At 31.2% G+C, this 24,490-nt stretch overlaps 2 protein-coding genes across 3 annotated transcripts; one reads left to right on the top strand and one right to left on the bottom strand.

The window, feature by feature from the left end:
• Nucleotides 1–58: 58 nt before the first annotated feature.
• On the bottom strand, nt 59–6,176 carry atp6v1d (ATPase H+ transporting V1 subunit D). The gene is made up of 9 exons (XM_073826942.1): nt 5,965–6,176; nt 5,018–5,135; nt 4,809–4,888; nt 4,650–4,717; nt 4,510–4,554; nt 3,607–3,710; nt 3,435–3,501; nt 3,269–3,347; nt 59–765 (listed from the first exon to the last, which is right to left on the bottom strand). The coding sequence occupies exons 1-9, from the start codon at nt 6,003–6,005 to the stop codon at nt 621–623; spliced, it is 747 nt and encodes a 248-aa protein (XP_073683043.1). The 5' UTR covers nt 6,006–6,176; the 3' UTR covers nt 59–620.
• A 442-nt stretch (nt 6,177–6,618) lies between these two features.
• LOC141295879 (eukaryotic translation initiation factor 2 subunit 1-like) lies at nt 6,619–19,456 on the top strand. Of its 2 annotated transcripts, none has more exons than XM_073827159.1 (8): nt 6,619–6,698; nt 9,136–9,378; nt 12,271–12,350; nt 12,440–12,591; nt 14,635–14,741; nt 17,013–17,110; nt 17,197–17,340; nt 19,049–19,456. In XM_073827159.1, exons 2-8 carry the CDS (start codon nt 9,138–9,140, stop codon nt 19,172–19,174), a joined length of 948 nt encoding a protein of 315 aa, XP_073683260.1. In that variant the 5' UTR covers nt 6,619–6,698; nt 9,136–9,137; the 3' UTR covers nt 19,175–19,456. The 2 variants fall into 2 exon arrangements, with proteins under 2 accessions (XP_073683260.1, XP_073683259.1); XM_073827158.1 differs by having other exon boundaries at nt 6,622–6,723.
• Nucleotides 19,457–24,490: the final 5,034 nt, after the last annotated feature.

Raw genomic sequence — 24,490 nt, 5'->3', positions numbered from 1 at the left:
ATAGTGTGAAAAACTGTAGGTTCATGAAAGGCTAATAAATCTCAGCACCTAAACAGAGTACATCACACAAATCAACATTTATTGAAATTAAATTCACAGGGAGTGAAATTCGAGTACACACTTGCATGGAGAACCAACAACAGGGCATATAGAGGAATCTGGGCTGATGTTGAGTAAGGATTGTGTCAACACTGAACTATTTCTGCTCAAACTCGGATGTACGGTACGTCACAGAATATTCTCAGTTATCACACACTATCTAACGGAGAAGGTTGCATCGGTTTAACATGCATGCAATAAGACTGGATATCAGATAATGTGTACAATTCAGTGGAATGATCATTTTAATTCATTTGAACTATTTTACAGGTTTTCTTTTCTGTTCACACATTTAAAAACCCTTCCACTTTAAATGGTTTTTAGATTCAGACAATCAACCTGCACATTTTTACAGTGTCTGATATATATTCTATTCATCCTAAACAAAAAAAAGTGACACGGCACCAACATACACAAAAAACAAGAGCTTCCTCTTTTCACGAGACATGTAAAGCTCGGCCTTACAGGCACAAAGAATAAATATGAAGTGGTTTGCGGATTCAGCGCAGATGTTTTGGGTCTCATTCGAACAGCAGGTCCTCGTCAGCCTCTTCGTTCAGCATGTTCGTGGGTTCGGAGATCGGCCCCAGCTTCGCCAAACGCTGGGCGATCTCCTTCTCCGTCCTCTCACGGAGCTGCTTCTTCTTCTCCTGGATCTTCTTGAGCCTGCGATGATGAAGGGTTAGTGAATATTCTGAATATCTTTTTGACTAAGTCTTTATAATATGTGACCCTGGACCACGAAACCAGTCTTAACGGGGTAGTTCACTTTCAGATCAAAAATTTAAAGATAATGTACTCACCCCATTGTCATCCAAGATGTTCATGTCTGTCTGTCTTCAGTCGTAAGGAAATTATGTTTTTTGAGGAAAACATTTCAGGATTTCTCTCCATATAGTGGACTTCTATGGTGCCCCCCTGAGTTTGAACTTCCAAAATGCAGCTCCAAATGGTTCTAAACGATCACAGTAGTGGATACAAGGGTCTTATCTAGCAAAACGATTGGGTATTTTCTAAAAAAAATAAATTACAATTGATATACTTTTGAACCTCAAATGCTCATCTTTTCTAGCTCTGTGTGCACTCTGTTTGGAGATTAAAAAGTATAATAAACTGTAAATGTTTTTAGAAAATAACACTAGATAAGACCCTTCTTCCTCAGCTGGGATCATTTAGAGCCCTTTGAAGCTGCATTTTTGAAAGTTCAAACTCGGGGCACCATAGAAGTCCATTATATGGAGAGAAATCCTGAAATGTTTTCCTCAAAAAAGAATTTCTTTATGACTGAAGAAAGAAAGACATGATCTTGGATGAGTACATTTTCTGTAAATTTTTGTTCTGAAAGTGAACTACTCCTTTAAGTAGCATGGGTATATTTGTAGCAATAGCCAAAAATACATTGTATGAGTCAAAAACATAAAGATTTTTCTTTTATGCCTAAAATCATAAGGATATTAAGTAAAGATTAAATTCCATGAAGACATTTTGTAAATTTCCTACAATAAATATATCAAAACTTTTTTTTTGATTAGTAATATGCATTGCTAAGAACTTCATTTGGACATCTTTAAAGGCGATTTTTTTTTTTTTTTTTTTGCACCCTCAGATTCCAGATTTTCAAATAGTTGTATCTCGGCCAAATATTGTCCTTATCCTAACAATACACCATACATCAATGGAGAAGCTTATTTATTCAGCTTTGAGAGGATGCATACATCTCAATATCCTAAAATTGAGCCTCATGACTGGTTTTGTGGTCCAGGGTCACATATGAATTAATATACTTTATATAAATATTATATTAATTAACAGAATATGTCATTTGGACTGTTTTTTTTTTACATTTAAGATCTTGAAAAATCTATAAAACAGTATATTAAAACAAAAAATTATAATTTTGAGTGGTCTTAAATTTGGGAACTGAAAAAATATACAATCTAATATGATTATTAAACTTCCAAAAACAATTATAATTGAATTAAATGCAAGCACTGTCTTTCAAAGTCAAAACAAAAGCATTTAGCCATCCATAACATGCATTTCTGACAAGTGATTACTTATGATAAATTACAAATTTATTTTGTGTTTATATTGTAATATATAAATGTTATAAGTTACAGTAAAAGTGCATATATAATCTCTCATCTTTCAAAATGAGCTAGCAGTAGTAAAGTAAAGATATTTCAAAATAAGAGCCATAAATAAAAATAAAAGTCATATTTTACATGTGCATAATTTTACTCATATCAGCACAATAATCTGGTCATTATTATTCTTTAGACAAATTATTATATCAGCAATTTCCAATACTGGTCCACCTCTAGTATGTATTGACGCTGATATTTTTAATATATACACATTTTTCATGTTTTTGAAAGTCTCTTAACTCACCATCGCTGCATTTATTAGATGAAAACATGTAATAGTAAAAGCAGTGATACTTTGAAATATTCTTCCAATTTAAAATTTTCTAACATTAGAGTATCATGTAACATTTAAAAATAGTAATGTTGCTTAAAATGTTGCTGAAAATTCAGCTTTGCCTCACAGAAATAAATGACATTTTACAATGTATTCAAATAGAAAACAATTATTTTAAATTGTAAAAATATTTCTTTTTTTAATTGTATTATCAAATAAATGCAGCCTTGGTGAGCAGAAGAGACTTCTTTCAAAAACATTAAAACATCATAATTATTCCAAACTAATCTGTGAATACACTCTTAAACATAAAGGTGCTTTAAAAGGTTCATCAAGCGATGCCATTTAAGGACCATTTTTGGTTCCACAAAGAACCATTCAGTCAAAAGTTCTTTAAAGAACCGACTCTTTCTTACCTTTTTATAAAATGAGAAGAACCTTATTTGCCACAAAGAACCTTTTGTGAAACAGAAAGGTTCTTCAGATGTTGAAGGTTCTTTATGGAACCATTTAGACAAAAAGATTCTTCTATGGCATCGTGAAGCACCTTTATTTTTAAGAGTGTACTGTAAATCTGAGATGCACAATTTGTTTAGAGATTGTATGGGTTTGTTCTATAGTATTGATTTTACTTGTACAGGTGTTCAAATCTTAAATTTACTTTAAAAATATAGATAAATGCAACAAATGTTTCAAACACTAGTGTGCTACATTGTTGTCACATGATCTCGCTATACTGTGGTCTCACCTGTAGAATTCCTCTCGCTCTCGTTCATCCAGCTCAGTAATAATGTACGTGAGCGTGCGCTCGATCCTGGGAATAATCACTGAGAGAAAAAACACACAAGTTAGATTTGAACTTTTTTAAATAAAGCCTGAATGTTTGTCATTCAGAGGCAGATGTGAGATCTCACCATGCTCAATAGCATTCACACGGCGGTTTGTGATCTTAATAGCCTCGTCCAGTGTCACAAACGAGGTCTGTATGAAAAAGAATTGCAAAAGATAATGATTAAAAATGTTCTACATCAGAAAAATTAAGATTTTTACATTTTCTTTTATGGATACGGATACAAATATTCATACCTGCAGTGAGGCCAGCTCTACAAGAAGCTCGACTGCTTTGGCATAGTTCCTCTTAAGCCTAGACAGCTGCTCTCCACCTCTGGCCAGACCAGTGAGCTCATAACCTACAAAGAAGAAAATACATCTGACGTGATGATGATGATGATGATGATGATGTGGTCAAATGATCTTCACTATCATGCTTTTTTTTTTAAGGTATTTGCTATCAGCCTCAGGGCATCCAAGATGCAGATAAGTTTGTTTCTTCATCAAATTTGGAGAAATGTAACATTCCATCACTTGCTCACCAATGGATCCTCTGCAGTGAATGGGTGCCGTCACAATGAGAGACAAACAGCAGATAAAAACATCACAGTAATCCACACCACTCCAGTGCATCAATTAATGTCTTGAAGGCAAAAGATGTGTTTGTAAGAAACAAATTTATCATTAACCATTTTACAGTGAAAACATTGTCTGGTGTGAATCGGGAGACAAATCTGCACTGATCAAGCACCATTTACAAGCCAAAACCAACAAATATGTTGGTGGATTTTGATGTGAGAGACAACAGGAGATAGACTTTTTCACTGGAGGGATTATGGACTCGTATTTTAGCCAGAAGTGACAGTTTGATGCTAAAAACATCTTGATGGACATGCTTTAGTCTTCTTAAGATGTTAACTGATGGACTGGAGTGGTTTGGATTATTTGTGGATTATTGTGATCAGCTGTTAAGAGTCTCATTCTGACGGCACCCATTCACTGTAGAGGATCCATTGGTGAGCAAGTGATGGAACACTACATTTCTCCAAATCTGATGAAGAAACAAACTCATCTGCATCCTGGATGGCCTGAGCATAAGTACGTTTTAATTTTTGGCTGAACTATTCCTTTAAAACATGAAGTGAACAGAATTCTTACTGTCTCCTCCCTCCTGGTAATGCTCAAACACCGGTAGAGTAACTCCTGGGAACAAACACAGGTGATGCTCATGACAAGGTGGTCAATTAAAAAAGAAATCCTTATGGTTTTTTATATTAAAAATGATTAAGCTAGCAAACCTGCAACGTTGTCCTTTTTTGCTCTGACCTTCACCTGGGCCTTGTTCACATTCTGAATGACTGTAGTACTGATGGGATAGAATTAAAACACATTCGGACTCTTTCTGTGATGCATCATAATTATGAAAAGAATTGCTTTAATGATTTTGTTTTAACTACCTAAAGTCACCAGCAGCAAATTTGGCCTCAGCTAATGAAAAGGCAGCTTCTCTCATTACCTCTCCCATCAGCGTCTTAGTCTGAAAGATTAAAATAGTCACATCATTATTTTAAAAATTAAAAAAAAACAATAATTGACAAAAAATACACAAGCCAACATATAAAATAAATAAAACAATCTCAAATAAAAGCATGGGTAAATGTTATACCTCAATGATTTTTCTAAGAATTTGCCGAAATCGCATGGACAAAGCGTCAGCTTTCTTCTTCAGCAAACTCCGGCCAGTTTGAGCTCCTTTCAGTCGAGCTTTCATAATGGTCTGAGCCCTGATGCAACAAAAAATAATATATGATGGTAAATTAAAAGCAATATATACAGGCCATGAATATTAAGGGAAACATTTTTGAAAATGCATATTTTTGGCATTTTATTTTGTTTTTCTTATGTGATTTATTGCATATATATATATATATATATATATATATATATATATATATATATATATATATATATATATATATATATATATACTATGTATTTTTGTTCAGTATCTCAGCTATGGTCAGTAGACTGTCGGGCAGCAGACTGAAAGGCTCACATGACTGTGAACAATATCACTTCCTCTTCTGAATCCACTTGAAATTACTCCACGATGAAGTTTCACATGATTTATGTGAATCCAAAACACTGTCATCCATCATATAAAGATATACATTTATTACTCTACAGACAAAATGCATCTGCATTATAGAATATTGACAAATATATGTGTTATTGCAACATAACATACGAAATTTCTATGAAATACACCATATATTTAAAATGTGTTAAATGTACAATTCAACAACATCACAAGAAGGCAACACATCTATACAAATATTAAAAGATATTTGATTAATTATTACCATTTATGTAAAATACAAGTACGTTTTTCTATGGTTCTTTATCTCTGATCAATTCATAAATCATCAAACCTAGATGAAAACACGACTCCAGCGCATTCAATATTATCATACTTCGTGCTTTGAGATTGTAACTGCTTTCTAAAACCATAAACTGCTAAGATATGTTTATATCAGATGCTGTCACTCAATTCTTTTCACGCACGATTTAAAATAACGAATCTGATTTGCCTTTACGAATCGCAATACTTACATTCTAGAAGGAAAAACGTCGATCCGATCTTTTCCGGACATCTTTCTTCTTTATTTAAACACTATATCAAACAACTAAGACGCTTTGCTATTGAAATCGTCAAATATATAGTTTAAATACAGTGCCAGTTTATTTCATACCACGATTAAATGGTTATAATACCATCGCTATGACCCTAGCTACACGACGCAGGATTTGATCAGCTGACAGGAGGTCATGTGATTCCTCCTGGACGCGGCGATTGGTCGCGTCACTTCCGTGCGCGTATCCGTGTGTAGCGGGCTTCACATTTCAAAATAACGCTCAACAGCAATGACAGTAATGCAATTTGTTGTCTATCTAAAATTAATTTGCCAATTTATTTATTTTAAATAGCGTATTGTTTTGTTTATTTTTTGTGTCTCGTCTGACCCATGTATTATCAGAAGATATGATTTTATATTTATGGGAGGATATGATGAGATTATTAACTTTTTAAATCAGAACGATCGGAAGAAACTATTAGTATTTTTTTTTAAATATGTTACGTATTTTTATTTATCTATATAGGTAATTTATTTGTTAATAAAGAATTAAGTATAATGTATAAGTGACTTTTATTTTGAAGTGTGATTGAGCGCGGCCATGTTGACGCAACATCCCGCTGTTGGCTTCATTCTTTCTATGATCGCAGGATCAATGGCCAACTGACGCTCTCAGAAAACTACAGTTTCTGGAGATTTTAAGGGTTTAAAGTAAGCTGATTGTGACACCTGTCAGGTGGGACTGAGTTACATTTACTTCCGTGATAGTTCGGCTCATGTTGAGCTCGTGTTTGGGATGATATGAGGGCTTTAAAGGTTGCTGTCAGACAGCATGTGCCGCATGCGCTCATTTACTTTACACTGATGAGCAGATCATATAGAGAAGATGCACAAACAGATCAATAAACGGGTTGATATGTGCCTGAACAGATAGATAGATACATAGATAGATGTCTTTTTAATAATTCCAGGAAAATAAATGTGTAAATTATGTGAACAGTGTAACACTGAACCAAAACTACACATAATACAACATATTTACAATATACAAAATACTGTGGACTATAGGTTTTCACGTTTAGAGAAAAAGAGTATGGGTAAAAAAATAATTAACATAAGATAAGATAAAAGTAGACTGACAAATAAAATTGACATTTAAATAATGACATTAAAAATACAAATAAAAAATGAACAGATGGATAAATTAATCAAATAAAATGAAATACTGTACTATAGTAAGCAGTGTTATTTTGGTTTATTTAATATGCTATTATAGTTTTTTAAATGTTGAATCTGTTTCAAATCTTCCTTTTTCATTTAAGTCACATTTTTAGTCATTTTGTTGCATGTTTTGTTAATTTTAGTAGGTTTTGTTAATATCCATATAAATTGTAGTTGTTTTTCTCTTTAATTTAATCACATTTTTGTTTTACTGAGCAAAAAATTAATAAACAATTTTCCCTGCTTTACAGAAGACACTCACTATATCAATCTTCTCAGGCATATTTACAACAAAAATCAATTTATGACATCATAAAAGATGAAATACTTTCAGCCTTAAATACTAATTAGTTGTAATTCCACATTTTTCAAATTTGCCACTATTCTAGGTTTTGCCAATTTGTCAGTAAGATTTTTTTTACTCATTTAAAACAATAAAATTTTATATTCTCCCTTTTTCTTTATATATTTTAATATGTACAGGTCAGAATAAGCATGTTGTTTGAATATTTACGTAAATATTGTGTTACACTGAATGACAGTGTAATATTATTTCACCCAAATTTTGACATTTTATTCTCCAAAACGCATTTGAAACCTTAAAAGTAGACACTTTAGTTACATTTAATGTGCTTTCTATGGGCATAAAATCACTTTTGTAAATTTCTTTTGACGTGGACATCTTAACATCTTTGATGTAAATATATATATAGTTTTATTAATTTTTGTTTTAGTTATTTTAATTAAATCAAGTTAAAATAAGTAATTATGGCTTGGCATCTAGCTGAAATAAAAAGATTTTATTTCAGTTAAAGTTTATTTTATTTGCAATAATGGAAATGTTTTTAATGGTTTTAAACTCTGATAGTGAATAGCAAAAAAAATATAAATATATTTTTTTTTTAAAGATTTTTTTTTATGAATTAATTTTTTTCTCAAGACATCAGATCTGATAAAAATGAATGCAGTTAGCCTTGTGCTCAATATAGAATTATATAGGTTGTCAATTGCATTGTTTTGATATGATCGCATTGTATATTTTTTAACAAGCTGTTGTCTTCAAAGTCACATAAAAATCCTGAAAAAAAAAATATTATTAAAAAAATGTTTAATTAAACAAACAAACAAAAAAAGACAAAAAATACATAAGTAAACACAGAAAATAAATGTAAATATCTTAATCCTTGTGTGACCTTATGGACATTTTTGTCCATTTCAGTTCAGGTGTTTATTTTTATTGAATTTTTAATATTTCACCCTCATTTCCTTCAAAAAAAATCTATTTTACCCTCCGTACAAAAAATACTCACACTCAGGACCTTAAGGACAAAATGTCCACATTGAAACCCATTGAAACTGCAATTTTTTAACCCAGGGCCATTTGACTATAAAATGATGCAATATTTGCTAATAGGCATTCATTCTATCAGCAAGGCTTCAAATTTTACATTTTTACTATTTTTTACTAGATTGTGCCATTTTTTCAAATTTGGCTTATACATTTTTTTAAAAAACTAATCTAACACTACATAACAAATATAAATGCCTCAAAAGTAATGTTGTTCTTCACTGACACACCCAAGAATCTAATAAGCAAAGAAAAAGCATTTAGTAAATGGAAATTAACTTCTATTTTTCATTTGTAAAAAAAAAAAAAACCTTTGGCATTATCCAAACAAACCAGCATTTAAAGGGTTACAATTTTGAAAATTAATGAATGTTTGGTATCTATGGATAGAACAGATGCTGGTTAAAAATCGACATCAGTGAAAGTGGAAAAAACATTAATAAATCATATTTTTATGACAGTTTTTGGACATGGACATTTTTGTCCATTTTGCACCTATGTGTAACTTTTTTTTTTTTGAGCGCACAAGGGTTAAATTAAAGCCTAGGTATGATACTATGCGTTTATTGTGTTGTGTAGAGATGCCAGGCCTCAGCTGTAGGTTTTACCAGCACCGTTTCCCGGAGGTGGAGGATGTGGTGATGGTGAACGTTCGCTCCATCGCTGAGATGGGTGCGTATGTCAGTCTGCTGGAGTACAACAACATCGAGGGCATGATCCTGCTGAGCGAACTGTCCCGCAGACGTATCCGCTCCATCAACAAACTCATCCGCATCGGACGCAACGAGTGCGTGGTGGTCATCAGGGTGGACAAAGAGAAGGGTGAGTCTGTCAGACATGCAAATATTTTTTACGTTTCTAAGGGCAATTTTTAGAATTATCTTAATTAATGTATATCTTTTTTTGTCTTTAAGGTCCGATACTTAAATTGAACCAATTACTGAAATAAGTTAGAATACTTTAAACTGTTAATAATAACAACAAATGTACACTACCGTTCAAAAGTTTGGGGTCAGGACATTTTTATTGTTTCTTTTTTTTTTTTTTAAGAAATTAATACTTTTATTCACCAGGGATGTATTAAGTTAATAATTAAAAGTTTATTAGAAGTTAATAATAAATAATTTACATTGTTATAAAATATTTATATTTTGAATAAACACTGCACTTTTTAAACTTGTTATTCATGAAAGAATCCTAAAACAAAAAATCACAGGTTCCAAAAAATATTTGGCAGCACAACTGTTGATATTATCCAACATTGATCATTCTAATAATAAATCAGCATATTAGAAGGATTTCTGAAGGATCATGTGACACTTAAGACTGGAGTAACAGCTGATAAAAATTCAGCTTTTCATCACAGGAATAAATTCTATTTTAAAGTATGTTAAAATAAAAAACATTATTTTATATTGTAAAAACATTTTGCAATATTACTGTTTTTTTCTGTATTTTTAATCAAATAAATGCAGCCTTGATGAGCATAAGAGACTTCTTTAAAGTCTTACTGACCCCAAACTTTTGAACGGTAGTGCATTTATATTAAAACGATTTATATATACACTATTCTTCAAAAGTTTGAGGTTCAAGTTTGAGGTAAGGAAATCAATGCTTTTATTCAGCCAAGATATTATGTACATTATGTATGTTCTATCAATTTTTGTTTTAGTTATTTTAATCAGAATCAGACTTAAATTAAATTTTAATTAAATTAAGTTAAAATGGGTAATTTTGTCTTGGCATCTAGCTGAAATAAAAAGGTTTTCATTTACAATAATGGAAACGTTTTTAACGGTTGTAAACTCTGACAGTGAGTAGCAAAAAATATATATTTTTAAAGTTAGTCTTGTGCTCAATAAAGAATTTCTAGGTATCACCTGCATTGTTTTGATATAATCTCATTGTATATTTTTAACAAGCTGTTGTCTTCAAAGTCACATAAAAAATATTATTTTTAATGTAATAAAAATCTGTATGCTATATCCTTTTTAAATGTATTTTAAGGTTCAAAGAAGAAAAAACAAATTCAAATTGTATTTGTCACACACACAGTCATACACAGTATGATATGAAGTGAAATGCTTATATGACTTCTGATAACCTACAAATTTAAAAAGATGGGAAGTTCCAGTATAAAATGGAGAAATAAGAGAATTTTACAAATTAGAAATATCGAGAAATATGGAATAAATTTTAGTTGTAAAAAGACCTTACAATTTACATTATGTACAAATAATAAAATAAATATAATAATAAAATAGTAGAATAAAAATAGGAATAGAAATATTATAAATATATAACAAATATAATATTATGATCATTATTTTCGATTATTGCTCTTGATTTGTAATAATGATCACTAGTGTTGATAATTAGAATAGAAATGTTTTCATGTTTTGTGTCTGGATTTTGGGGAAACATCATATTCTGGCTTCACAGATGGCTCTTCTGGCTAATGTCAATCCATGAAGTTAATCTAGTCTAGCTCAAGTTATGCAAAAATGCCTCTGACTGACCTGTTTTCTGCATTGACCTACTGAACTGCCCATTGTCATCGCTGACATGAGCGCTGACTAATCGAAACACCTCCATTGCATTTATTAGCTCAACAGAAACATCTGTGATTGGTTGTAATCAGGGATTGAAATTAACCTTTTCACTCGCCAGACAGTTTGGCTACTAAATTTTTAGGTTTCCAGCCATTCATAATTTCTTCTAGCCAAAAAATATCAATAATATGACATGTATTAAATGTATTGAAGGAGGAGTAATAGAATATAATTGCAGTATTTTTTTGTGATTTAAGCTATAGCGTATATGCATTTATACTAAATGTATTTAGACTACTGTTTTTTAAACAAATACCTAGGAACCATATTACATTTTTACAATGGTAATGAGGTGCTTGTTTTGTTTATTTTGTTATTTTGTGTATATTTTGTGTATTTTAACTGTTATTATCTTGCTTTATGGATGATACAATAGAAGAGCAGTGGTTAATTAAAATAAATAAATAAACAACTCAAACTGTCAGAATAATAGCAAAAAAATCATCATATAAAAATGAGGCTGCTACTACTTTTTACGGATTTTGATAATAAACATAAATCTACATCTGCATCCTAACTCAAGCTATTATTAAATGTGCATTTCTAAAAGAAAAAAATCTTATATTTTTATTAATATTATTTAATTGTTTCTTGATTTGAAACAATATTACTCATTAAAACATGCAGAACTAAGCAATATTTATTTTGTTGACTGGAAAAAGTGTGAAGAATTCAAAAGCCTTGAAGTGTTTGTCATGTTCTGACCAGAGAGAATATTTTAAAGCCACATTTAACTGGTTGTGTCTGGTTTTTACAACTAGCAAAAATCTGCCTTTAAACTTGAAAGAAATTTTAAAAATTGACATTTATTGTGATAATTATCGTAATCATTTTTTGGCCATATCGCCCAGCCCATAAAATGTTATTTGAGCTAAGCAAATGTTAATTTTAAACGCTGAATGCAAGTGTCAATGCAAAAAACAACACATAAAACTTGTACAGATCAAAATGTAATTCCACAAATTTACATTTTATTATTTTTCGAAGCCATCAGAGTCAATTTTTGCCCCTTTATCTTAAATTTGTGGGGCATTTTTGTCACAAGCCCCATTTATTTCCAACCCTGGTTTTGAGTTGATTTTGAGTTGTTTTTCGTCTTTAGGATACATCGATTTGTCCAAGAGAAGAGTGTCTCCGGAAGAAGCCATCAAGTGCGAGGATAAATTCACCAAATCTAAAACAGTGAGTATGCATTTAAAAAATAATACTAAATTCAAATGAGCTGCTTTTTTCTGTGGTTTGAAGATGTCATTGTTATTGTCGTGCTATAGGTGTACAGTATTTTACGGCATGTGGCTGAAGTGTTGGAGTACACTAAGGATGAACAGCTGGAGAGTTTGTTCCAGCGAACCGCATGGGTGTTTGACGAGAAATACAAGAAACCTGGATACGGCGCCTATGACGTCTTCAAACAGGCCGTGTCGTGAGTGTTTAAGCACTTATAACTAGGGATGTGATTAGATCTTGTGGCACGAGATCTCGCGAGATCCAACGTGTCCCGCGATATCTGACTGGTCTCGCGAGAACGTGACGATATTAATGCAAAACATTTTGCAGTGTTTACATTAGAGCTGCACGATTAATCGTTAAAATATCACAATCTCTATTCAAACACCCATGCGATCTTATTCCTGAATGGGAACGATTCAGTGGAATCTATTACAACTGCTTCACATGCTCCACTGATGCTTACGATGTGAAACAGGTGCATTCTCTTGCTACAGCTGATTCAGAAAGAGCAACACTAACAGTCTTTTTAACCACATAATCATCATTATTTCTTTGTTAACAACAGAATAACAGAAGTACTAGGATAAAAGCTTGTAGTTTGAGTATAAACACTTATTGTACAGTAGCGATCAAAACGAAAGTATCTTAAAGGAACACTCCACTTTTTTTGGAAATAGGCTCATTCTCCAACTCCCCCCCCCCCGAGTTAATAAGTTGAGTTTTACCGTTTTGAAATCCATTCAGCCGTTCTCCTGTTCTGGCGATATCACTTTTAGCATAGCTTAGCATAGATCATTGAATCCTATTAGACCAATAGCATCGCGTTCAAAAATGACCAACGAGTTTCCATATTTGTCCTATTTAAAACTTGACTCTTCTGTAGTTATATCGTGTACTAAGACCGGTGGAAATGCAAAGCTGCGAGTTTCTAGGCTGATAAGATTAGGAACTACACTTCCATTCCGGCGTAATAGTCAAGGAAGTTTGCTGCCGTAATATGGCCGAAGCAGGAGCAGTAATACCACGCAGCACATGTGCAAATGCTAAACTAGCTGGGAACTCATTTCTGATAATACTCCGCCTGCTTCGGCCATATTACGGCAGCAAACTTCCTAACGTCGTTAGGAATATTACTGTTACTTGTTCATCATTGTGTCAGTGTTTTTTCGCAAGAACAACAGTGATGAAACGCGATCTGTAGAGCAGTTTGTCCGTTAAGGGCTACTGTAGAAACCAGTGTTGTTTTTGTCAACGATGACGATGACGAAATCATTTCGTTGACGCCACTTTTTTTCATGACGATAACGAGACGATGACGAGATAAAATTGGCTCGTTGATGACTAAAACATGACGAGACGTGTGTGAGTTTTCATTGACGAGACTAGAATAGACGAAAATGTTAGTGGGTGCTCCGTCAGACATTTATTTTGCTTATTGTGCATGCCAATCAAAACCGAAAAAGTATCTGCTGCTATGGCAAGCCGTTTTAGCATTAAATACTCTTTGCCATACTAGTATGGCACGCCATTTTAGCAGTCCATCCTTGTTTGGTTGCACTCAAAATGTCACATTGTTGTCACTCAGACAGACAGATGATTAATCATGATGGCGGCAGTTAGCACACAGGGTGGTCACAAACGGTGAGAGGACCTATGGGTGTATTTCAAATATATGTCTTTTATGTCTAAAACATTCCTTCATTATTGTAATTATTGGTGATTGTCGATCCGTAAGCTCACATTGTGTTGAACTATAGATCTGCTATTTTCACAACTTATAAGTGACACTACCCAACAGCAAAATACTTACTGACCTACATTAATTTGTTAAAAGACTTTTTCCCCTTTTTTTTTGACTAAAACTAGACTAAAACCTTTTTGACTTTTCGTCGACTAAAATTGGACTAAAACTATCACATTTAGAAGTGACTAAAATTGGACTAAAACTAATAATCATTTTAGTCTAAAAGACTAAGACTAAGACTAAATCTAAGATGGTTGTCAAAAACAACACTGGTAGAAACATAACGCCGACTTCCATGTGAGGGGATTTTGTGTTTTTTAGTTGAATAAAATACTAGTTTTTCCTATATATTTAATCATTGAGGATTTCTTTTAAAAAAGTAAAAAATCTTGTCTCGTGAGATAAGTGTCTCGTCACACCCCTACTTAAAAAAAAGACTTCAAAGTAAATGTAAAAATATTTAGCTTATTTATTGTCTGGTGTTATTCCCAGCGATCCCTCCATGCTGGACTGCTTGGATCTGACAGAGGAGGAGAGGAACGTGCTCATCGACAACATTAACAGACGCCTCACTCCACAGGCTGTCAAAATCAGAGCAGGTATTTATCTGAAAAATGTATTGCACTTTTCACAATGCAGACAATTAAAAGTATTTAAATTTTTTAAAAACTGTATTTGTATTTATTTTGCAATTTATTTATTATTATGGTAACACTTTACAATAAGGTTCATTAGTTAACATTAGTTAACCATATTAGTTAACATGAACTAATAATGAACTGGACTTATACAGCATTTATTAATCTTTGTTAATGTTAATTTCAACATTTACTAATACATTATTAAAATTTTGTTAACATTAGTTAATGCAGTGTGAACTAACATGAACAAACAATGAACAACTGTATTTCCGTTAACTAACGTTAATAAAGATTAGTAAATACATTAACAAATGTATTGCTCATGGTTAGTTCATGTTAGTTAATACATTAACTAATGTTTAACTAATGAACCTTATTGTAAAGTGTTACCATTATTATTAATCATTTTTGTTATATTTATTTCAATTTTAAGTACAAATCTTTCCAAACTTTTACAGTAGTGTAAATAGGGTATGTACTCACAAAATGCTGCATTGGAAAATTTGTAAGTCCACCATGAGTGTTTTAAAAACAACTGTTACCCGATCCCTACTAGCATCAAAAACTACAAATGGCGACACGTCGACGTCACTTTCCTGGTTTGGGAAAAGCACGTAAAAGTCCACCTACTACGTTGACATGCACACAGACGTAGTAGGTGGACTTTTACGTGATATAGTTTTTGAGACTAGTAGGGATCGGGTAACAGTTGTTTTTAAAACACTCATGGTGGACTTACAAATTTTACAATGCAGCGTTTTGTGAGTACATACTCTATTTACACTACTGTAGAAGTTTGGTAAGATTACTTGCACGTTCAGTGGTGCAATTTACGAGATACATCACATGTACCATATATGGCAGTAGCAAGCCATTCGACAAGCTCAAATATCTCAGTCAATGTTCGACTAAGGTAAAAAAAAAACTTCAGATGGGCCATTTAGATGGGCTTCGGAGTGCATAGCAATGTAGTCAAATCTACTCCGAACCATTGCTTTAAGTTTTGATACATTTATGGTAGGAAATTTACAAAACATCTTCATGGAACATGGTCTTCACTTAATATTCTAATGATTTTTGGCATAAAAGAAAAATCGATAATTTTGACCCATACAATGTATTTTTGGCTATTGCTACAAATATACCTGTGCAACTTAAGACATATAATAAAATAGTTATTTATATTTTTATATCAATAAATATATTTATGTATATAATAGTTGTATGTATAAATAATATATACATATATATTTTATTTACTTTTTAACTTCTCTTTTCAATTATTCCCTGCCTTTTTAAAATGTTTTCAAATGCAAAAATTCAATGGGGCTTCAAAATGTAAAAAAAAAATCCATATATACATTATATATAAATGCTACCATTCCAAGGTTTGAAATCAGTGAGAATTTTTTAAATGAATTAATACTTTTATTTACTAAGGATGCATTGAACTGAGCTAATGTGGCAGTAAATACATTTATAATGTCACAAAAAACCTCTGTTTCATATAAATGCTGTCTTTATGAACTTGCTATTCATCAAATAATTCTGAAAAATAACATTTATCAATTTTTTTTTCCCAAAAAATATGAACTATGAACAAATTTGACAATGTTTTAAACATTTTAAAAATTTAAATCATGATTATCATGTCAAGACTATTTTTAACTCCAAACTTTTGAATGGTAGTGTTAATATATTAACAAATATATTTAAATTTAAAATTTAAAAAATAATTGAAAAAATTTATTTCTCTCAGATCCATTAAACACTATATGAAGCAACACAATACATAATAAAAAGCAGATTAAAAATAAAACAAATGATTAAAATCATAATGAAATTAATAAAAAATTGCTAAAAAACTTTAAAATAAGGTATACTTTGTTAACATTAGTTCATTTATTAACAAACGTGATCAAACAATGAACAATACATTTATTACCCAATTTATTAATGTTAATATTAGTTAATAAAATGCAGTTGTTTATGTTTGTTCACAGTGCATTAACTAATGTTAACAAACACAACTTGTGATTTTAATAATGCATTAGTAAATGCTGCAGAAGTATTGTTCATTTATAGTCCATGTTAACTAATGAACCTTACTGCATAGTGTTAGCAAATAAATAAAACATTTTGATTTATTTTATTGAAATGTTTTCTTCTTTTTATGTCATATATTACAATAACGTATGTTTAGCATGACATTTGCTTGTTCCCATACAGACATTGAGGTGGCGTGTTATGGATATGAAGGCATTGATGCTGTCAAAGAAGCTCTGAGGGCAGGGCTTAACTGCTCCACAGAGGCCATGCCAATTAAAGTAGGATCAACTTCCTTTAAATCCTATTCTTCCAGTTTCATATCCTGCCATTCTGTAACTAAAAGTGTGCATTGATATCCTTTCAGATCAATCTGATTGCACCGCCACGGTACGTCATGACCACAACCACCCTGGAGCGCACCGAGGGTCTGTCAGTGCTCAACCAGGCCATGTCCGCCATCAAGGACCGCATCGAGGAGAAACGCGGAGTCTTCAATGTCCAGATGGAGGTCAGACGCTTCAGAGCTTCATACATTGACTAAATAGCATGGAATACACTTGAAACACACATTGACTCTATTTTACATTGCTTTTGAGTTCATGAAATTATGTTTTTTGAGGAAAACATTTCAGGATTTTCTATGGTGCCCCGAGTTTGAACTTCCAAAATGCAGTTTAAATGTGGCTTCAAACGATCCCAAATGCGGTTGTGAACGATCCTAGCCGAGAAAGAAGGGTCTTATCTAGCAAAACGATTGGTTATTCATTTATTTTTTTGATTACAATTTATATACGTTTGAACCTCAAGCGCTCGTCTTGTCTTGCTCTTTTTTTCCGGTTCAGTACAGTTAGGGTATGTCGAAAAACTCTCATCTTATTTTCTCCCTCCAACTTCAAAATCGGCTGTTTTACCTTTTTTGTTAAGGGTGTTTGATCATCTTTGCATGTTCACTTTGCAAACACTGGGTGGCGATGGGGGGTGAATTTGAAATGATTTTTGAAGTTGAGGGTGAAAATAAGATGGGAGTTTTTCGACATACCCTAACTGTATTGAACCGGAATACACAGAGTTCAGACAGAGCAAGACAAGATGCGTTTGAGGTTAAAAAGTAAAACAAATAACCGATCGTTTCGCTAGATAAGAGCCTTCTTCCTCGGTGGGATCGTTTACAACCGCATTTGGGATCGTTTGAAGCTGCATTTAAACTGCATTTTGAAAGTTCAAACTCTGGGCACCATAGAAGTCCACTATATGGAGAAAAATCCTGAAATGTTTTCCTCAAAAAAAGAAAGACATGAACATCTTGGATGACAAGGGGGTGAGTACATTATTGTTCTGGAAGTGAACTAATCCTTTAAACTGCTTTTAAAAAAACTCAGCATAAAAGAAGGAAATAACGCATTATATTTGCACATTTCATAAAAGTATTTGCTCCGATTGCATTCTCCAGGGTGTCTCCATCGGTCCTTAAAAAGTCTTAAATTCAGATTCAATGGGTCTTAAATATTTTGGGTCACATTACCGCCAAAATATCTTCTGTCTGATGGACCTGTTTTATTTCACCAAAGAAAATAGTTGGAAACAAGGATCAAATCAACACTTGGCAGTGTCTTACTCCTAAATGATTCAGCGTTTTGAACGAATCAGTTGAATCAATGACTCAACGACTCATTAAGGGATTTACCGCCATCTACTGGTAGTTTAGTATGTTTAAAAGTATGCATTTTCCCCATAACATTTCTCATTTGTATATTCATTAAAGGATAACTGTTTTTTTTACTGTAAACGAAACAAACTTATATCTAAAAGCATAATTACGACAAACGAGCCTTTTTTGAGATTGACCGTGATTTAGTTTTGTGGTCAATGGCCGGTGAATGCTTTTATAAAGGTAAATAAGCTGATTTAGATGTGTAGATAAAACACGGATTAAAATATTGCTTCAGAATAAATAGTTTGGAGATGCGGTAACTTTTGTGGGGATATTTTGTGTGGATTGTTATCTGCTGATATGAAACGTTTACTGTATATCGTAGTAATATAATTTATGACTGATTAATTTTTTTTTTATTTTTTTTTTACATTTAAACACTAAATATTACACATATTTATGCAATATAATGTGTATTTCCATTACAGGTTTAGGTCTTAAATTTCACATAAGGTGATATTAAAAAGCACTGTGAAATCCTGTTCTCATGCACGTTTCTCTTCAGCCCAAAGTGGTGACGGACACAGACGAGACAGAACTGCAGCGGCAGCTGGAGCGTCTGGAGCGAGAGAACGCAGAGGTGGACGGAGACGACGACGCTGAGGAGATGGAGGCCAAAACGGACGAATAGTTCAACAACCGGACCAACAACTCCTTCGGCGCAGAAACCCGTTCAGATGAACTCTTACCAAACACTGACGCCGCAGCCAATTCACTTTTACACAAACGTCATAAAGCTGATTTTCTGAACCGGTGGCCTTTTAACCTTTCACAACTCAATATTAATATTAATATTATCTTGTATGCTGATTCAACTGTGCAGAGTGAAAACCTTGGTTTTGGAGAGGCCTGATTATTCTGTGAATCAAAACCTGTTTCTTCTGCTTCAATCTCAGTAAAGTTCTGGAAAGTTGTTGGAAGTTTTGAATTCTTTTGCATCTGTATTTATTTACCTGCTGCAAAGCTACTGTTAAATAATTATACTTAAAGTATGGATTGTGAGTAAAAACTTTTACTCAAAAGTAAAAACGTTGAAAGTACAGTTGAAGTAATAATTGCAACTTTACATTGTACTTGAGCATTAACAAAAAACTTAAAACTATAAATATATGTATATTTTGAAATTATATTAATATAAAAAATATATTCCTTCAAATATAAATAATAGTTTTTAATAAAGTTATATACATATAAGTTTTTCCCAGCAAATATTTCTGTTATTAATTGAATTTAATTAAATTAGCATATAATGTAATTAAATTAGTTAAAATGACTTGCTTGACAGCAGGTAAAAACATTAAAATATTAAATTCATTATGAATACATTGTTTATTAATGTTAATTTAAATACGTTAATACGTTGATTTTACTTTAAACTATTTGAAGTACAGTAATATTTTTTCCAGTGATTTTAGGGTTATTAGTGTACTACAACTAGAAAAAAAAATAAAATCACTTTTAATAGTAAATTTCTTTTATTTAGGCTAGTTGCCAAGGCAGCTTTTCTATTTAAAATTTATTTATTAATAAAACAAATTGATAAATATTTCTTAGTCCAATACTTTGAGTAAAAAAATATTTTAATGTAATTCCTAATTATTTTATCAATTAAAAATAAACTGGCAATTATATTCAAATTGTATTTAAATGAATTTCATCAATTTATTTTTCATGAATAAATCATTTTATTTTATTTATTAATTAATAAAAAATTGCATTAATTTTAAGTACTATTTGAAAATATTTGTTCATTTATAGGTTATTAAAAAAAATCATTTGAATACTATTTTATTTTCATTAAAAATAAAAAAGTTCACTCTTTTTGTTTAAACTTATTAATATAAAAACTATATTTAAAACGGAGTTTAAAAAAATGCCCAAAATAAATTAAAATGGTAAAATAAAATAAAACAATTCAAGAAACTTGGCTTACAATGATTTCAATACTGCAAGTTTTTTGGTGCTTTTCAAGGTTTATATTTTACTACTGCTAAAATATTGACTATATATTTTAAAATGTATTAATTATTTGTTATTAATAAAACAAATTGATGAATATATTTCTTTATTATTCCATTAGTTTATGAAAAATTGAATATATAACTAAATTATTTTGATGTTTAATTTATTTTTAATTATTTTATTAATGAAAAACAAATTGACAATTTATTTAAACACTATTTGAACATAATTGGCAATTTATTTTTCATGATTAAAAAAATGAAATACTATTTTTAATTAAAAAATAAAATAAAGTAAAATTTGAATATATTTGTACATTTATAGGTCATTTAATTATATTATATTACCAATCAAAATCATTTGAATACTATATTGTTTCATTAATCAAATTAAAATAAAATAAAAACTTGGTAACCATAACTAAAATTAATATGAAAACTGTATTTAAAACTGAAAAAAAAAAAAAAAATCCCAAAATAAATTAAAATGGGAAAAAAAATGGAAACTTGGAAAAACTTGGCTTACAATTATTTAAATATGTTTTTTTTTAAATATATTTTACTAATGCTAAAATATTGACTATAAAAACTTTATACTTTATAGACATAAAAAAAAAACATGCCCAAAATAACTAAAATTGAAATGGGGAAAAAAATTTAAGAAACTTGAAAAACTTGGCATACAATGATTTAAATACGTTTTTTTTTGTGCCGTTTTTTATATTTTACTAATGCTAAAATATTGACTATAAAAACCTTATAGACATTTAAAAAAAAAAGGACACATTAAAAAGCACAAAATGATTTTACTAAATAAAAAAAAAGAATCACTTTTATTCAAAACACATCCACTGATAAGTACAAAAACAAAGACAATTGTTTTGATGTCGATCAGTTTAGCGAGACCTTCTGAACAGCGTCGGGGTCCAATCAACTGCTTTAGTTTTAATGAAACAACTGGGGAAAACTCTTTGGTTCGGTTGGTGAGAACAACAGAAACGGTAAAATCACAACCCAGACGAGATTGGCAATCATTACAGTAACAATTTACAGCGGCCTCCTCGCGGAAAGAAGCGTGAACCGGCCGAGACCGAGCTACGCTGAAGACGGATCGGACAGGAGAAAGGCCCTGAGAAATCAAACCTCTTCCTCTCGGCACTCGCCGCCGGCGTCTGGGACGTGAGAAATCAAACGGCTCAATGTGTGTGTGTTTACTCCAAAGGTCGGAAATGGTCGAGTTCCCCAAGTTGTTTTGAAACCTAGATGAGCTGTCCGGCCCAAACGGGAAGTAAAAAGCGAAGTTCGTCGGCGTTCGGCGCGCGCTCATTTCCCGAGGCCGATCTTCTTGGCTTCAGTCTCGTAAATCAATAACCTCCACATTTTAACTATGAAGACCTCGGCCTCTTCGTCCAGCACCTGAGAGACAAAGGTAAAGAGTTCAGATTGTGCTTTTGTGAAAATATGGCTGATAAGGGTTTTCAAAATGATGCGAAAGACCAAACTTACCATCGCAACGTCATCCAAGATCCCTTGAGGTGTACTGTGAGCCATTACCTGACAACAAACAGCAATCACAGTCTTAAAGTCTTCATCTCATATTCAGGATTTAAGGTGTATTCTGAGTGAAAAGTCTTTTAAGGAACACCCTGAATTTAAATAATTTTAGGCTTTCTACCTCAAAATTTCATTTCACTGTTTAATAGTAACTACTGATACAAATAAAAAATATATATTAAAAATAATTAAATGTTATATTTAAATACAGTATTCAATAAATTAAATGTTCATTATAAATTGATGAACATTTTTAAATACAGTATTTAAATTAATTTATAATGAATTATTTAATTAATAAAACAAATAAATAAATATATTAAAATACTCAAATATGTAACTAAAGCATTTTGTAATTATTTTTTCATTAACGAAAAATAAAATACAGAATGTAAATGAATTATTTTAATGTTTCATTTAATGTTTTATGAATTAAATAAATTGACAACAATAACTTAAATACTATATTAGATTTTTTTATTAATTAAAAATAACGTTACAACTAATTTAAGTCATCTAAATACTATTTAAACATTATAAAACATTTATAATTTTTTTACATTTATTTTTCACTATTAAAGATAATTTAAATTCATATAAATACTATTTTTAGATTTAAAAATAAAATAAAAATAAGTAAACATTAAAAAAATATTTTTTGGTCATTAAAAGAAATAATTCATTTAAATTATATATTATAAATAATTATTAATTATAAATTAACAGTTATAAATTACTATTTGAACATGCATGTTAATTTCTCTTTAATAAAAAAAAGAGACTACGTTTACATGAATTAATAAATGATAAATGTGTTTACATAACATTAATAAATACATTTTAAAAAAGTAATAAAATTGATTTAAATTAACGCTCAGCCTCTAATGAAGAAACCTGACAAAACATCTTACCTTGGAGCAAACAAAGTCAACTAATGTGGCTTCTTCTTCACCGATGTACTCTACGATCTTCTTATTGATCCACGGTCGAATACGCTTCTCCATAAGTGTCTGCAAATGGTAGAAATAAAATAAAAAATCTAAGTTATACATTTAGCCTACATTAAAACACTAAGAAAAAAAAAAAAAAAAAAAAAAAAAAAAAAAAAAAAAAAAAAATCACAAACATGAAATATTTTGGGAATTTAAAGTAAACTATTAAGTTATTAAAGTTCTATAAACTCAATTGACTAGACATGCCTTTTATATAATAACAAATGTAAATTAATTTAAAACTTGGATATTTATTCATTTACTTTTCATTAACACTTTTGTAAATGTAAATAAAATAATTAGTTTCGATAGATTTGCATACATTTAGCAATTTATTTGTTATTAATAAAAATAAATAAAAAAAATTTAAATACTATACTTAGACATATTTCTTTTTCATTAAAAAAAATTCCATTTTAAAAATTTATTAGAACACTATATTTGAATATATTTATGTTTTTCATACATTTTTGATAATAAATTAATATTGAATTATAAATACAGAAAAACAACAGGAAAACAGAATTTCTGGAAATAAAAAAAAAAGATTTCAAAGAGCTCCATATATATTTTTAGTTTTGTGTTTGAATTTTTTAGGATTTCATTTTAATGTTTTTATCAAGGCATGTCTAGTCAATTGAATTTATAAAACTTTAACTTAATAGTTTACTATCTATCTATCTATCTATCTATATATATATATATATATTAGTGGTGGGCCGTTATCGGCGTTAACGTGCTGCGTTAACGTGAGACTCCTATCGGGCGATAAAAAAAATATCGCCGTTAATCTATTCTCAAAGTTGGGTTGGGAGCTGGGTCTAAACTACGTAAGCTGTGATGACTTTCACTTTGATATTTTAGCGCGGATGACGTATACCTAGTCAAATTGCACTGTAGGGGGCGAGAACGAGTCTTCAACTTCTGTGAAATTACCACATCAAACGAGACGTGCAAACATGAAGTTATGAAGCCGCTTCAGGGCAGGTGCGTGCGTTGTTAGACCCTTTTTACTGGGGCACGTGTCCCAATGAAAATCTGCTGTGCCCCTGTAAAATCTCAAGTTTGAGTTATAATTTACTTTGATAATCCCGAAATAAAGACATTAAACTATATGCAACAACTGAATTGACACTTCTAAAAGCAACGCAGATTAATCTAAGCACGGAGAAATCCATGCCCGTGCAACGTGAACGTGCACGTCGTGCAGCCTTTTGCGCAGAAGTACTTGGTTACACAAGTTTGTATAGGTAATTATGTTGTAAATGCAATTGTCGTCAAGCAGTTTGTGATGCATTTTGGAAACAGGAGATGAGCGCCTGGTCTAATGCGCCACCTGGCCCGTTCTCGGAGACTTACTTTTAGTCATTATTTGGGTAGCACACATATTCTGAATGCCTTCAGCCGAATTCAAATTAGCCATTTTAATCTAGATTAATT

The sequence above is a fragment of the Garra rufa genome, chromosome 21, assembly GCF_049309525.1.
Source record: "Garra rufa chromosome 21, GarRuf1.0, whole genome shotgun sequence".
Taxonomy (NCBI): Eukaryota; Metazoa; Chordata; class Actinopteri; order Cypriniformes; family Cyprinidae; genus Garra; species Garra rufa.
This window is presented reverse-complemented; position numbering and strand designations above follow the sequence as displayed.

Bases quoted from the DNA above. Each gene is read 5' to 3' on its own strand.
- atp6v1d (XM_073826942.1), bottom strand. From the start codon at position 6,005: ATGTCCGGAAAAGATCGGATCGACGTTTTTCCTTCTAGAAT. The intron at 4,555-4,649 runs GTTTGCTAGCTT...GTTTGTTCCCAG, and splicing joins AAAAAAGGACAACGTTGCAG to GAGTTACTCTACCGGTGTTT. The intron at 3,711-4,509 runs GTAAGAATTCTG...TCTTCTTTGTAG, and splicing joins TTACCAGGAGGGAGGAGACA to GTTATGAGCTCACTGGTCTG.
- LOC141295879 (XM_073827159.1), top strand. From the start codon at position 9,138: ATGCCAGGCCTCAGCTGTAGGTTTTACCAGCACCGTTTCCCGGAGGTG. The intron at 12,592-14,634 runs GTGAGTGTTTAA...TGTTATTCCCAG, and splicing joins GTCTTCAAACAGGCCGTGTC to CGATCCCTCCATGCTGGACT. The intron at 17,341-19,048 runs GTCAGACGCTTC...GTTTCTCTTCAG, and splicing joins TCTTCAATGTCCAGATGGAG to CCCAAAGTGGTGACGGACAC.